This window comes from Typopeltis vanoorti, chromosome 12 (genome assembly GCF_054136105.1).
Source record: "Typopeltis vanoorti isolate ZY-2024b chromosome 12, IOZ_Tvanoo_1.0, whole genome shotgun sequence".
Lineage (NCBI taxonomy): Eukaryota > Metazoa > Arthropoda > Arachnida > Uropygi > Thelyphonidae > Typopeltis > Typopeltis vanoorti.
In genome coordinates, this window is record NC_143560.1 from 21,567,151 (window position 1) to 21,579,886 (window position 12,736).

At 35.8% G+C, this 12,736-nt stretch overlaps 1 protein-coding gene across 1 annotated transcript in view; it reads left to right on the forward strand.

Annotated features, from left to right (window-relative positions):
* Nucleotides 1–12,736, forward strand: part of MBD-like (methyl-CpG-binding domain protein 2) — a 90,587-nt gene that overhangs the window by 15,371 nt on the left and 62,480 nt on the right. Inside the window, exon 2 of the mRNA XM_090401466.1 lies at nucleotides 1,141–1,438. Coding sequence (XP_090257592.1) covers nucleotides 1,141–1,438 — 298 coding nt within the window. The remainder of the gene's footprint in view (nucleotides 1–1,140; nucleotides 1,439–12,736) is intronic.

Here is a 12,736-nt window from a genome sequence, read left to right on the forward strand (position 1 = left end):
CTAGCAAAACAGAAGTTTCATGCTTTCACCTGAACAATAACCAGGCTAACAAAGAACCCATGGTCTACTTCAACCACAAACTGCTATGCTACAACAGATTCCCCGAAATATCTGGGCATCACTCTGGATAAAACTCTGTCTTTTAAACTATATCTTATTAACACAGCATCCAAGCTAAAAACAAGAAACAACATACTGCAAAAACTATGTGGAACAGTTTGGGGTGCCTCAGCAGCAACGTTTCGCTGCACTGCTCTTGGCCTCATTTACTCTGCAGCTGAATACTGCTCACCCGTATGGCTGAACAGCGCCCATCTGTATTTGGTTGATGCTCAGCTTAATACCACTATGCGCCTTATTTCTGGAATTGTAAAATCAACCCCAACCTACTGGCTCCCAGTGCTAAGTAGCATTCCTCCCCCCCCCCCATACACACATCCGAGATCCAACTTTCTTCTACATGAATACAGCAAAATCATGGAAATCCAAAACCTTCCAATCCACGAAGACATCCCACCCCTATCCCATAACTAACTTGAAAGTCTATTATATCTCCTATCCAACGACTCAAACAATCTTCATACCTACACTACTTTTTTTTTTCTTCTTCTTCTTGGATATTCCTACATGATGCACAGTGTATTCCTGCAAAGTTTTGCAGCATTTGGATACTGGGTGGTGCTCTGCAAGGCCTTAAATAGGGATACTTTAATTTTGATCACCCTGTATATATACACATCTTGTAGAATAAGAATCATTCCTGTTGAAGTTTCCTGAAAAAATAACTGTGGAACAGAATGAAATAAATAATTTAGTCATTAAATATTTACTTGCTTTTTCATTCCTGTTAAACGATTATGTTTTGAGAAAACTTCAACACAAGTGATTGTAACATCTGCAGAAATTTGAACATGGAATGATATAAGAATATTAAATGAATATGTTTTACATTAGCACACCTATATGTGCTTAAATTAATCATGATAAAGTGTTACTTTATCATGATTAATTCAGGTTTCTTTTCCTTTAAGATAATAATGAAATGAAAATATTTCCATATTAGTCAGCAAAATTTTTTTAATTATTTTGTATATTTTAAATGTAATGAAATAGAATTAATTGATTTATAAATATTTCCAGCCCTTCAGGAAAGCGGTTTCGTAGTAAACCTCAGTTGGCAAGATACTTAGGAGATAGTGTAGATTTGAGCACTTTTGACTTTCGCACAGGCAAGATAAATTCTATGCTATTAAGAAAAAGTAAAAGACAACGGGGCACACAGTTTGACTATAGTCGGGGAATGAGAAATGACGCATCTCTTGTACCTCCCATCAGGCAAACTGCATCTATCTTTAAACAGCCTGTTACAGTAGTGAAATCTCAAGAAAGCAAAGTCCGTACTGATTTCAAACATGGTCCTCAGGAGAAACCCAAACAGGTTTGTCTTATGGTAGAATTAGAATATTTTAACAGCAGTTCAGTATCATTTCTAATGATTAAAATGGGATGATCTAGTTTTTTAATTGAGAGCTTTTAAATTTATATATTTTTATTGTAAAATTTATAGTATGGAAATTAATACCCATGTTACTGGTAAAATATTACTGCAATGATAATTCTGATTGAGCTGTTATTAATTCCAATCGAAAATCCACCAAACTTCCTCTCATCCTCTTTCATCCCATGTATTCTCTGGAACAGCCTTCATCACAAAGTGATTAACTACGTCCTCCAGCTTTTTGAGAAAATTTTATGTGTTCCTTCTCCTTTAAATCCTTGTCTACACATAGCAGTAGCATGCTATAGATTTTGCATGTCCTGTGAGTAGCATTGATATAAAAATTAAAGTTAAATGAATATCCTCATTCCACCAAATGAATTTTTGGTGGAACGAGGACCAAAGGTGATTTCTTGAAGTAGCATAAAGATGGTTTGCAGGTTGTGTTTTTTGAGAATTTTTGAATGTATGTTCAGAAATTCATTTGCCATAGTAAAGGAATTTTATGTGTACTTTAACAGAAGTCTGCTTAGCAAACAAAAGGCCAGCTATAACCACTGTTGATTGACAGGTACTCTCTGTGGTTTAGAGTATAAGGTTTAATTTCCTTATGTTAGAACATAAGGAAACTGCTCCATGGATTGTGTGGGGGAGGGATTCTTAACTGTTTCTGGGAAGAGTGATGATTGGAATCTTTATGGATATACTTAGCTGGCGTTAGTCATCTTTCAGTAAATAGTGATCTTCGGTTAATGATTAGGACACCTTCAGGAAAAGAAGTTTGCTTTTCTTTTCTATAATGAATTTGATTTCAGGATGATGATATCTGATTCAGTATATCAACAGCATGGAGGTGATGGATAAACATTTAAGTGGAACATCTGTCAAGAATTTGATTCTGATTGTTTCCTTGAGCTAAATATAAAACACTTAGAATTCCACAATATGGTACTCACAATGGTGTCTTATGCACTCACAAGCCAAAACATTATAACCATCCAGACTGTTTCCTTAATATGTGTGGTGTATACCATTAAAAAAAAAAAAAAAAAATCAGCTAACGCCTTTTTATTCCCGTATATACGGGAGTAGGCGAGGCCATTTAGCCTCATCTAACTTTTGGAGACTGAGTGGGCAGTTCAATCTCCACTGGTACCCAATCAGAGACAGATGGCCCAAGGCTATCACTAATTAAGCGGTACGCAGTGAAGAGAGACGGCTCAAATGTGCCGCCATCTCGTGGTCTCTAACCCTAACACAATATATTTAATGTCTGAAATAATGTGGGTTCTACGGTCGATTTTCTTGAGTTTACAGGACGAAAAACCCGAGTTTCCGGGAGGAAAAACCTGCTTGCCCGTGCCAGAGATCGACTAACTCGGGAACCGGTCGAAAAAAGGCTTAGAAAAATTTCCTCTAGTCGCCGACTAGACTCGAAACCAAGACTTCCTTCGTGCGGCCTAGCGCGGTGGTGTGCAAACGCCACATCCACTGAGCTACACAGGCTCCGGTGTATACCATTAAAATCAAAAATAACCTGAAAACTTCAGTAGCCACGAACTCTATCCCTTTGAGTAGTAATTCTGTATATACACTGCTTGGAAAGAAGCTAATTGATACCTCCATGGACAAAGTGCATCGTGCTATGTAACAAGTCACATGTTTGTGATTCATTACATGAACCCGACAGCTATGAAATTGGAGGAATGTGATGCTTTCAAGTCAGTGCAACTGTGTCTGGGTGAAATGGCTGTGAGAAGGGAACTGATCGAGTTTGAAAGAGGCATTGTGATAGGATGCCATGTTGCCGGCCTGTCTGTTCAGCAAATTGTTGACAAATTGGGTCATCCCGGGTCAAAAATCAGTGATACCATACTGAAATGGAAACATAGGTAAAAACGGTAATTCGTCAGCCAACACGTTGAATACGGGGTTCCAGGCATCGACTGGAACGTGAATCTGCACAGAGTAGAGCTTCATAGCATGTTTCCATGTTAGGACTGCCATGTGCAAGCCCCCATGTTACCCAAACCAACATGCAGTGTTGTCTTCAGTGGAGTAAAGAGAGTGTACAATGGGATGTGGAAGCTTGGAAAGCTGTTTTATGGAGCGACAAATCATGTTACACCCTTTACTGAGCAGATGCTCGGTGAACATCTCTTAGCAGAATGTGTAACCTTGTCTTTGACATTCGTAGGTGGTGATGTGATGGTATGAGCCTGTTTTTCCAGATGTGGCCTCAGACCTCTGTTTGTGGTGCTATGAACATTCTGGACACTGCAATGCTTCCTACTTTGTGGTGTTTCTATGCAACTGATGATTGTCTCTTTCGAAACAGACATAAATGTCAATTCTTAGCATCTATGTCTGTTTCGAAAGATGCATGAAATTTATTTATTTATTTATTCGTATGGCATGAATAACAAAACATACAGTACAATACATACAGTACATACACTGTCACTTTAAAAACATATAAAATGAAAAGTCATTTTAAAAACCAATAAAATTAAAAGGTTACATCCATATTGGCCAAATAGTTCATAGCTTCGGGTGTAGCACTTAAAAAGTCCAATTTGTCTCCTGAATATGCTCTGAGATAACACTGAGTCACAGTTTGGCTTTGAGCTCCACAATCACAATGTGGGGATGGTCATTTACCCCATTTAAAAAGCGTGTCTGCCCATACACCATGACCAGTTGTATTCTATTAAGCTGAGTCCAGGATTTTCGTGGGTGGTGTGAGCAAGCATCAAAACTTGTAATTCTTTCAGAAAAAATTTTGTGATGTCCACTGTCTGGCTCTCCCACTGTTCTTGCCACTTTTGCTTCAGGTCAAAGTTAGATTGTAGTAGTAGTAGTTGGGCTAATTGTAGTGGTGGATGTCTTGATCTTAATCGTCGTACACTTAAGTCTGGGAGAGCTAAATGTATTGGTAGGGCTATGTTCTCCAAGATTTTCTTATACTCCTGTAAGAGAGCCTTAGTTCTGCGCAGATTCGGTGGAACAATGTTGCTAAGAGCTGGAAGCCAGTGTGTGGACATTGATTTAATTGTGCCAGAAATCAGCCTCATTGTATTATTTAGTTGGTTATCAACAAGTTTAACATGTGTGCTATTTAGCCAGACTGGTGAGCAATATTCGGCAACAGAGAAAACTGAACCAAGAGCTGTAATCCGCAGATTATCAGCTGTTGCTCCCCATGTCGTGCCTATTAGTTTTTGTATTATGTTGTTACGGGTTCTTAACTTAGTAGAAACGTTTGTTAGGTGTTGCTTGTAAGAGAGCATACAGTCCAGGGTCATGCCCAAGTACTTTGGAAACTTATTGTGTCATGGTAAACATCCTTCAAAGAAGATATATAAAGTGGCATCTGCCATGTGATTATTAAGGTGAAAGCTTGATACTTCTGTTTTGTTTGGATTGAGCTAGAGCCTCCATTTTTTGCGTTATTCACCTATTGTTTTCAGATCTTTTGTAAGTACCTCTTCAGCCTGACTCATGTTTTTGTGTCGAATCGCAATTACATCGTCATCAGCATAACAGAACTTGCATGAGATGGTAGCAGGCAAATCATATGTGTTTTGGTTATAAAGTAAGGGCGCCAATACTGACCCTTGTGGAAGACCATTATTAAGTTTTCATTGTTGGGACATTTTATTTCCTAATATAACTTGAAAGAAACATTCAGTGAGCATGGAGAAAATTAAGTGTGCAGTCCGTATACATGGGACAATGCTAAGAAATTTGTACATAAGACCTTCACGCCATACTGTATCATAGGCTGCTGTTAGGTCCAAGAAGACAGCTGATGTTTTTTCTTGCTTCTGAAATCCAGCTTCTATGTATGATGTTAAAGTGAGCACTTGATCACAGCAACCACGTTTTTCTCTAAAACCAGCTTGTTCAATTGGGATATGCTGCATAATTGGTATGGACAATCTGTTGTACAGAAGACGTTCTAACATTTTATAGGTGCAACTCAATAAGCAATAGTCTGTAACTTTTTGCTTCCTGGGGTGGTTTTCCAGGTTTAAGAATAGCAACTATTTTTGACTTCTTAAACTGGCTAGGTAGTTGGCCAGTCAATTATATATTAGAAAAGAATTCACAAAGCCATTTTATGGTATTTGGCCCGCTATTAATCAGAAATTCAGCATGGACACCGTCGAAACCTGGGGCCTTGCCTACTTTTATATTTTTTATGACGGCTTTTACTTCATCTATAATGAAGATTGAGGCATATTGTGAGAAAGCAGGGGCATTTGTTTTTAAAGCTCCAAGTTCTTAACTTTCTTGGTATGTTCACGGTCCCTAGGTGCCCTTGACATATTAACGATTTGATTAGCTATTTTCTCAGGGGAGATAATTGTGCTTTTTCTTTTAGGTAGATTAGTTGTAGATAGTTGTTGGAGAAGATTTCAGGCTTTTCTACTTGATCATTTGAAGTCAAGGTTTTCAACCGTATCAATCCATTTTGTTTTTTGAGATGAATTCAGGCTGTGTAATAATTCATCTGCTATTTCAGGATCTTCACGTTTCAGGAACTCTCTATAGAGATGTTCACTTTCTTCATTCCATCCAGGGACATAATCTTTTCTGTAGATTGTAGGGATATATTTTTTCATGGTTGATAAGATTGCTCCTACAAATCTCTTGTTCTCTGCAACTCTAGCAGGCATCCAATGAACACATTTATCCAATTGATTTGCAAAATTTCTCCAATTTGCTTTTTTAAAATTCCAACGCAGTCATGGAAAGGATCTTGCTATAGGTAGTGTCATACCAATTTCCAGTAACACCAGTCGATGTTGACTATGTGGGAAGTTAGAAAGTACATATCGTCTTGCTGGTAATGGTGCCCTTCTGTATTTAATGAAACAAAACATAAGTCCGGATTAGACTCTGCTTGCCATGCTGATGATCTAAAGGTGTTTCTATCCTTGGCATCAAATAAAAGGTGTATATTATTTATTTCTGCCCAACTAGGGTAGTACCACAGTCGTTGTTATCACGGTACTTCCATTCTTCATGATGGCTATTAAAATCACCAATCCATACTGTTGGATGTTGATAAGTAGGTATCACATCTATAGACCATGATGTTAAAGGAGGTTTATAGACATTGACTATTGTTATGTTGTGAATTTTCACACTCACAAGATGGGTATCGTTATCACATCTCATTGTCAGGACAGAAGCATTTTCTATATCATCCTTGACAATGCCATAATTCCGGTGGTATGTAGCACCAATCAGAGTGTAACCAGTTAGTTTTCCTCTTCTATTAAGATCGTCTTTTGTTTTCAGCATGCATTTCTTGAGGAAGCACAACGTCAATGTTATTTTCTTGTAATATTTTGCAGAGATAGTAACATTTTGCTCTGTTAATTCCCTCGATATTCAGTTGACACATCTTAAGGCTAAATCCCAGTTTTTTGTCAGCATTATCAATAAAATTTAAAAAAATCAGTATTGTTTGCCTGCATGCCTTAGCCAGGAGAACTAAGTGTTATTATATTTTTATAATAAGTGTAATTCTTATTATAAAAATGGGCCTAAAACATGAATGAAGAAATTTTCTTCTTTAAATTGCATGTTTGCAATGTCTGGGATCTAAAGTGAAATTTGATGTGGCATCTACACACTTCAGAGGGCTAAATTGGTGTAGTACTAGGTGGTAGATTAGTTTCGTTGTTTGTGTAATGCCAATTGCTTTCCTTATTTTAAACTTGAAAGGGCCAAAAACTACATTTGGATTCCGGAGCAGTGACCTACTTTGGGGGAAGTTTTTGGTATTGAACTACATTATAATACAAATAAGGAATTATTAAAAATAAGCATTTAAAACCTGACAAGTTTCATGTGTCATAAGACTTGCATCATCAAGGATAGTGAGATATGAAAGTTTTGCACAACAAAAGGCTATTAACAATTAATTACTCATATTAAATGTTTTTGATAACTTCACAACTGTTAAATATAATTGATAAACCAGAATACAAATGATAAATTTGTTACGGTGTGTGTGTTGGAACATTACTAGTTGTTGCTACTGTGTTCAGTGGTATCACACGTGCTTAGGTCCATGTCAGTTAAATTTTTGATTAAAGCAGACCATACTTGATGTAAAATTAAGCCTTGATTTTTATTGCATTGTGTAGGGAGCCTTAGCATTTGTGAGGTTTATTTAAATTTTCTTGTGAAACAGTTATTATCAGTATATGACATTTTTGTTTGTTGCCAGATTACTTGATGGCTAGTATACTTGATACCAGCTTGTCATGGGTTCTCCCCCCTTTCTCCAGCCTTAGCCAACCTGTTTATGGAAAATTTCGAAACTAATGCATTAAAAACCTATCAGAAGAAACCAAAAATATGATTACATTATGTCAATATTTTCATCATTTGGTCAGGATCGTTGGATGAGCTGATTGCTTGCAAAGATTATCCGAACAAGTTATATTCCAATATAAAATTTACTCTTGAACTAGAACAGCACAAAAAATTACCTTTCCTTGATATCCTTGTCAAAGATAAATGAAGAGGAAAAAAAAAGTTATCCTTCTCTGTATACAGAAAACCTACCACAACGGAAAGATTTTTAAATGGTACTTCACGCCACCATCTTGCAAAAGATAGGCATAATTAAAACTTTCCGAGACCGGGCATGCAATATATTAAATATGTCAGTTAAAAGGAATGAAGAACTGCACTACCTGAAACAGAACCTTGCACTTAATGGTTTTGAATCCAAGACATACTTTCAACTTCTGGAAACAAACAAAAATGTCATCTATTGATAATAACTGTTTCACAAGAAAATTTAAAGAATCCTCACAAATTATTAGGATCCCTACACAATGCAATAAAAATCAAGGCTTAATTTTACATCAAGTATGGTCTGCTTTCATCAACAATTTAACTGCCACAGACCTAAGATATAGCACTCGTTATACCACAGAACTTAATCGCAACAACTAGCAATGTTCCAACTTGCATACAGTAACAAATTTATCATTTGTCTTCTGGTTTATCAATTATATTTAACAGTTGTGAAGTTATCAAAAACATCTAATATGTGTAATGAATTGTTAATAGGCTTTTGTTGTGTAAAACTTTCATGTACACACTACCTCTGATGATGGAAATCTTATGATGCATGAAACTTGTCGGGTTTAATTGCTTATTTTTAATAACCTCCTTATTTATATTATAATGTGATCTCAATACTGAAAACTTCCCAGCAGTCAGTTCGAGTACTACTTTCAGAATTCCATCAGCATTTCTGTTTGAGCATAAAGCTTTAAAAGAAGTTTGGATTAGCTTTTGTTCAACTCATTCCTTAAAAGGATGACAAATCCTTGCCATCTAATTACTGCTTTCTTTATTCGTTCTTTGTAATGTAAAACCATCAACACTCAACCTCTATTAAAGCTTGAAGTTTCTGGACTAATAAATAATTGCCATTATGAATTCTGCCACTTGTCAATCAACAGGGTATCTTGTTAAGTCCTTTGTGGCAAATCAAATTACCATTGATGATTTCCCATGCCTTACTTCATATAATATACATCTGTTATATTATCTGTAGACTGGTCCCTCTTCTTTCTTTCTTTTTCGTTTTTGTTGCTGTTTCCTCCAATGCTGTTAGAATATTCGAGGGCTAGGGGTGTATCTTTCCTGTCTTGCTGAACTTTCTTCTTCATAACAGTGGGAATTTGCCTTCTCTTCCAGGTATTTGCTTTACCTGAGTGGGCTGCTATTCCAAGAAGCCTGGTCAGCAAGGAAGAATTAGACCCTCCCTCAAAACGGAGACCAAAGAGCCCAACAATGGGCATATTAAAAAGCACAGATGTGACTCTCAATGATATGACATACCAGACTCAAACTCTTAAACTATAATAGAACTAATAACAGAAAATTATATGTACCTACAACTGTGGGTCATTAATAGGACAAACAAGATTAGAAGAATTACTATTGGAAGCAGAAAAGATAAAATGGGACATCATTGGATTGAGTAAATACTCAGAGATTTAATGAAAATAGTATTGATCTAAAGCAGTGGTTCCCAGCCTTTTTCCACTTGTGTACCCCTTTTAAACCCATTTCTATAAATTGTACCCCTTGTTTTTAAAATAGCTGTTTTTAAATACTGACACTTTTGTTCATTGCTTGTCTTAATGTAATTTGTTTACTTTACTTGTTTTTTCGCCATTACTGATTATTTTTCGTGTACCCTTGAATGGCCCAGCACGTATCCCCTGGAGTACGCGTATCACTGGTTGGGAACCGATGAGCTAAAGAATGAACATCCTGCATCTTCTCTATAATTATGGTGACGATTCAAGATTCCAGGGAGGAATTGGCTTCCTAAATTAGCTGCTCCATAAAAGATGATAAAATACAAGAAATAGAATATATCACAAACAGGATTGCAAAACTCTACCATAAATAAACAGACATTATAAATTAAGAATTATACAAGTTTATGCACCAACCTTAGACCACACAGAAGAAGAACTAGATGCATTTTATGAATCACTAGACCAACTGATAAATTGCAATCGTATGTTCTTTATGATCTTGATGGGAGAATTCAACTCAACACATCTAGCAACAATTGGGAAATATGGACTAAGACAGAGGAATGAAAATGTAGAATGATTGATCTTTATATATTGAATACTTTCTTCAAAAAAGGAAGAATTGGAAAGACATGGCAAAGTCCAAATGGAGAAGTGTTTAATGAAATAGATTGTTTTAACTGACAGAAAATATATTGTCCAAGATAGAGATGTACTAAATAGTTTCAATACAGGTAGCAATCACAGATTAGTGAGATCAAAAATTGTCATCAACAAAAGATGGGAAAGACAGAAACTGATTAAAAGTAAAAGACCCTCTATTAATTTACCAAAATCTGGATAAAAACAAAGTGCTCTTTCAGAAAGAGAGAAAAAACGAGTTTTATAATATTGATATGAATGAAGATCTGGATAAAAATCATCAAATAATAACTGAATAATGTCAAAGAAATTGGTGGGACTAACTAAAAAAAAATGAAAGAAAATTGTCTGGTGAAACCCTAAACCTTCTCAGAAAGAAAAGAGAAATGAAAAGAGATCTAGACATGAGAAGAAGAATAAAATTCTCGGAGCTATGTAAAGCAATAAGAAAAAAGGATGATATAAGAAATTAGAAGCTTTGTAACAAGGAGAATTAGAATGATAATAGAAAACAACATGGGTCTAAAAGGAGTGAGAGGAGAGTTGTCCATAGAAAAATAAATTAATAATCCTTTGATGCCAATTTGTATGATGATTCCCAAGACTTAAACCGATATGAAAACAGTGTAATACCCCAAATGGAAGAAATATGTCCTGATGTTTTAAAAAGTTCAATTTGCAATGAGTAGCATGAGCGATGGGAAAACACCAGGTGAAGATGAGTTACCAATAGTAGTTCTGAAAGCAGGTAGTGTGTCAGTCATGACTATGTTAAATGAAATTTAGACATCATGCTTAAGACAGAAGAGAATACCAAAGAGTTGGAACACTGTTATCCTTATTATAGTTTTTAAAAGGGAGACAGAGAATATGTTAAAATTTTCTGCCCTATCAGTCTTTTTTTCAATAAAACAGATTAGATTTTTGCCAACGTCCAGAATAATCAGGATTCAGAAAAAATGACAGCACCATTGATATATATATGCAATAAGACAGATAACTGAAGAGACAAATGGATACCAAAAATCCTTAGGTCTAGCATTCATTGATTTTGAAAAGGCATTTGATTCAATTTCAACATTAATCTTTTAAGGTATCTGTGGCATGACTATAAACAATAAATTACACGATAACCACAGTAATTAACTTTAATGAAATGAAAGTACAGATATGCTGAAACTTGTGTATTAGTCAAATGCCATGACTTTGCTGTGGTACCTAAATGCATCCCATATCTTGATTTTTCGCATAACATCGAATGCATTTTGTCAGGACTTTCCAACGAAGATGCTAATAAACTACGCTTTGAAGTTGCTGCTTCAATTTTTAAAAACAAATTACCTGCATGGAATTTATCTAGTGCTGAAACCCATGCGCTGTTTTCATTGAGACAAAAGAGCAATATATCTATTTCGAAAGCAGATAAAGTAAAAGCGATAGTGGTAATGGATAAGGCCTGCTACGAGAGGAAGATGAACTCCCTTTTATAGGATACCTCCACCTATCAAGAAATTAGTTATAACCCTACAAAAAGTGTTTTACTTCTGACCCAGCTCTCAGATCCATAAGTTAAAACTGGTTGGAACACTGTCTTGTATACAGCTAATTTAGTGTTCCAACTAATTTCTCTCTTATTCTATATGAATTTATTCAATTGACTTCCTACTATACCAGCTTTGTTAATTCTGTTGTCTATTTCCATATTTAATTTACCATCTTCAGTAAAAATCATGCCTAAGTAGCTGAAATGTTTTACTTGTTCCACAGGTTCCCTGTTCACAACATAGTTGACATTTTCAACAATTCTACCTATTTTCATTGTCTTTGTCTTTTTAATGCTGACCTTCATACCATATCTATTACAACAGTTATTCAATTTAGTCAGGGAATCTTGCAGACTTGTAGTGGATTTATTTAGAAGTATCCACATAAAGCAGAGAGCTGACATTAACATCTCCAATTCTGATATCATGTTTAATACCACTTTCCTTCATAATGTGATCCATATAGATAATGAATAACAGAGGGGATAATGTACATCCTTGTCTCACACCAGATTTAACATTAAATCATCTTCCTGTACGTCCTTCAATTCTAACTGCTGACTTACACCTCAAATACAGACTAAGTATTGCTTGATATAATGCCTCATTGACACCATATACCTGTAGCATATTGAATAGCTTCTCTCTTGGCACCTTGTCATATGCCTTTTCCAGATCGACAAAACTCAAATACAGATCTTTGTTATATTCCCATGCTTTCTCAACTATTTGTTGTAAAGTGAAGATCAGATCCTGGCAGTCTCTATTTGGCCTGAATCCAGCTTGTTCTTCACCAAGCTTTTCTTCCACAATTCTTCTCAACCATTTCTCAAGTATACTTGCATAGATCTTGCCAGGAACACTCAGTAAGGAAATACCTCTGTAATTCTCACATTCAGTTTTATTTCCCTTTTTATATATGGGTACTATTAGAGCTCTACTCCAATCATCGGGAATTCATT